Here is a 4,068-nt window from a genome sequence, read left to right on the forward strand (position 1 = left end):
ACATGCCCTTGACCGGAATCGAACCTGGGACCTTTCAGTCCGCAGGCCGATGCTCTATCCACTGAGCCAAACCAGTTTCGGCCTAGTGTTTATTTTAATATATATCCTTTCTCCCTTTTGCAAACCTCCTCAAAAACAAAGTAATTTAAGCAAATGGCTTGCCATTGTTTTAAGGGTAGATTAACAAGAAATAGTACTTAACATTTTAATTCTCTTAATTTTATGCGATGTTTTGTCTTTTTTCCCCTTAAATTACTGTTTACTCTAGTGTACTTCCAAAAACTGACTAAGGATGAGGAAAGAAAATATTTGATAATGGGTTTTCTTCTGACTCCAGTACTCTAAATTTCATTGTTTAATATATTTAGGTAGATACGTTAATGTTTTATGTTCAGATCAATTGAAGTTAAATTATTATGTTGACTCTCTAGGGAACAGTATACCAAAAATATTGCTGAACAAGAAAATCTTGGAAAGGTAAGAATTTATTATTTATTTTAGTTACTTATTTACTTTTAATATATTTTTATTGATTTCAAAGAGGAAGGAGGAGAGAGCGATAGAAACATCAATGATAAGAGAGAATCATTCATCAGCTACCTCTTGCATGCCCTACACTGGGGATAGAGCTTATAACCCGGGTATATGCCCTTGACCAGAATAGAACCGGGACCCTTCAGTCCATCGAAGCTCTATCCACTCAGCCAAATCAGTTGGGCTATTTTTTTTCTAATATGTCTAATTCAGGTTTTCAATATATGGTTATGACATTGTCATTAATTTTTAAAAGATTTAGTACAGTTTTCCTTTTGTTCATCCTCACTGGAGGATATTCTTCCATTGATTTCTAGAGAGAGTGGGAGGAAGGGGGAGAGACACATCAGTGTGATAGACACATATCAATTTGGTCGTCTCCCGCACAAGCTTTGGCCAAGGCCGAGGACCCAACCCACAACCGAGGCACATGCCTTTGACCGAACTCGAACCAGGGACCCCTCAGTCCGCAGGCTGAAGCTCCATCCACTAAGCCAAACCAGCCAGGGCTTTAGTATAGTTTTCGAAGGGAAATAGGATCCTTCTTAAGCCTTTTTAAAGATATAGATACTTTCTTGGGAATTTAGTTTTATAAAAGTGAAGGCACAACCCTGGCTAGTGTGGCTCAGTTGCTTAGAGCATCATCTGTAGACTGAAAGGTTGTGGGTTCATTTCCTGGTCAGGGCACATACCCAGGTTGTGGGTTCGATCCCCGGTCAGGAATGTGTGGGAAAGCAACCAATCAATGTGTGTCTCTCATATCAGTCTCTCTCTCTCTCTCTCTCTCTCTCTCCCCCCCCCCACCGCCCTACCTCCCTCTCCCTCTCCCTCTTCCTCTTTCTTCCCTCCCTCCCTCTCTTCCGCTCTCTAGAAATCAATGGAAAAAATATCCTCGGGTGAGGATTAACCAAAAAATAATTAATTAATTATATATGAAAGTTAGTTGAATTCATAAGTTAAAGGTTTCAAATACATGTGGGTGTGAGGCAAATTAAACTTAATATTTCTGATACAGTACCCACATCCTGTCTTTAGTTCTTTAAATAGCTTTTATAGATTGTTAGGATTTTGACAAGGAAATTATTCCAATAATATAAGAAAAGTTACAGTTTAAGTAGCAACTTAATCTTAAAATCATGCTCAGAACTTTTAAAATTCTTGATTGGACTCTTTGTTTTAGTTTATGAGGATAAAAATATTTTTTTAAGATACTTTCTTTGTAACATAGACTTAAATAGGTGTATTTGCATGCCAGGTATTATGTCAAAAATTTGTTGGCTATATTTAAATTATATTTTCTTAATTCTGTTTTGTTTCCTATTGCTGATTGCTATTACCTTTGCTTTCATTAGCCATAGCTGAGAGGGCAGTTTTTAGTAAGTGGTTTGAATCTGATCCTCAGCTTAGTTTAGCCTCTTATTTGGGCAAATATCAACTACCAGTCTTCTCATTGGTGTCCTTAGATCAACCAGTAGCTCAGTTATATCCTAAAAGAAGGAAAGATGGGGATGCCTCTGTGTAGTCTGTTTGTGTCTTTGCTTGCTTTTCTGTTTTTCTTGATGATTTCCCATGCTCGGTGTGAGTGTATTTCTGTCACTGTTCCCTTATGTGCACTGTCATCTGCTCTGTTTCCTCTGTTCTCCTTCCTTCCTTTCTTGCCTCTCTTCGTCTCTGACTCTGTGCTATCCCTCCTTTCAGTCATTCTTCCTCAATTGGTCACAATATAGACCCAAAGTACATTTTTGCAATTTACTGAAAAATGTTCTTATTCCCGTTTATAATTTTAGAGTCAGTGAGTAGAAGTTTTAGTAGTGGAACCATGTCATTAGTAACAGAGATAATTCTAATTAGGATTTGGGCCAATTTAATAGTGTACTTTTTAAAAAAAAATCACTAAACATTCTCCTTTAGAAACATATGCATACATAGAGCATATACTGAGTCAGGAAAGAATACACTATTTAATAATAACATAACACATGATAGTTTATCATGTATTTTTTATATCTATTACATCATATGAAAAAACAACCTTATAAAGTAAATCCTATATAATAAAAGGCTAATATGCAAATTGTCCCCTTGACCAGGAGTTCAACCAGGGGGCAGGACCAGCTGGCCAACCATCCATGGTTCCTCCCCCGGCCAGCAGGCCGGCTGGACCCCACCTGTGCACGAATTCGTGCACTGAGCCTCTAGTACTTTCATAAGTATCCCCTCTTATTGGCCTTAACTGGTCGAGACCTTAATGTCCACTATCTTTGTTTTGGCTTATATGAAATGGTTATACTTGTACCTTGTCAAGAAAATAATTTCCCCAGGCTTGGTTGGTTCGATATGCTAATATCTGCAATTAGCAATGCCTAACAAATAGTTCTCTTTGATTCTGACTTCATCAGTTTGGCAAAATGTGACCAGTAAAATGTCTTTTATGTTTTTGTGTTGGTTTCTTTAACTGCAGGTTGTCATACATCAATGGTAACTTTATTTAACTTGTATAGCCTTAGTTTTCATACTTCATAGGAGAATCTGATTCAGTTGACTATTATTCATGAACTAGAGGCCCGATGCACGAAATTCGTGCAAGAGTAGGCCTTTCTTCTCCCAACTGCTGGCACCAGCTTCCCTCTGGCACCCGGGACCCAGGCTTCCTCCAGCCCTGGCTTCATCCAGAAGGTTGTCTGGAAGGACGCCTGGTCTATTTAGCTTAATATGCTTTTATTATTATAGATTGTACAAGGCATAGCATATTCTTCTGATTATGGCAATAGAAGTAAATCCCTGTAACTGAGACTTAATTATTCTTGATTTTTTTTTTTTTTTACAATAGAAACTTCGGGAGAAACAAAAAGCTGTACGAGAAAGTCACGGTCCAAATATGAAACAAGTGAAAATGTGGCGTGATTTTGAACAATTGATGGAATGTAAGAAACAGTGCTTTCTGAAACAACAAAACCAAACTTCCATCGGTCAGGTAATTCAGGAGGGAGGAGAGGACCGGCTGATACTCTGAATTCATGTGTCGCCACTTGGGGTTTTAGCTGACACGACTTCTATAAGCACACTCCCGTGGTGTATTTCTTTTCTTGAAAGTGGTTTGTGCAACATTTTGCTTTTGAATTAGCCATTCCCTATTAACCTTTTTTGGAAAATAATGTTAAGACAACAACAGATTTAGGTTTTAAAGTTTCTAATATGAAAAAAAGGCTTTTATTTTTGCTTAGTTTAGACATCAGGGGAGTCTTCTGAGTTTTATGAGATGGGAGATGAAGTTTACTATATGTAAATGTAAACATATGTCCATTAAGAAACATGTAGTTTTTTTTTAAATGTAGTAACCCAATGGCTTAATGTACTTTCATAAGTATCCCCTCTTATTGGCCTTAACTGGCCATTTAGAAAATGGGAGTTTATAGGCATTCAGTGCCTTACTTAGAGCTTATGGCAAAGCCAAGGCTGAAACTCAAGTCTTCCAATTCCCAAATCTGCGTCGTTCTTTCAGTTCCAGTTTTCTGACTCCCTTTATCCCCCCCC

General features: G+C 37.8%; 1 protein-coding gene across 4 annotated transcripts in view; it reads left to right on the plus strand.

Moving 5' to 3' along the window:
* The window catches only part of IFT81 (intraflagellar transport 81), a 127,019-nt gene that overhangs the window by 122,016 nt on the left and 935 nt on the right, over positions 1-4,068 (plus strand). For 3 of the 4 annotated variants that reach the window (XM_015567344.1, XM_006768904.2, XM_006768905.2), the window contains 2 exons: positions 432-477; positions 3,365-3,880. In XM_015567344.1, coding sequence (XP_015422830.1) covers positions 432-477; positions 3,365-3,547 — 229 coding nt within the window. In that variant the 3' untranslated portion in view covers positions 3,548-3,880. Of the gene's footprint in view, positions 1-431; positions 478-3,364; positions 3,881-4,068 lie in introns of those variants that run through there. The other variant, XR_001514778.1, reaches the window with a different exon arrangement.

The sequence above is a fragment of the Myotis davidii genome, unplaced genomic scaffold, assembly GCF_000327345.1.
Source record: "Myotis davidii unplaced genomic scaffold, ASM32734v1 scaffold223, whole genome shotgun sequence".
NCBI lineage: Eukaryota > Metazoa > Chordata > Mammalia > Chiroptera > Vespertilionidae > Myotis > Myotis davidii.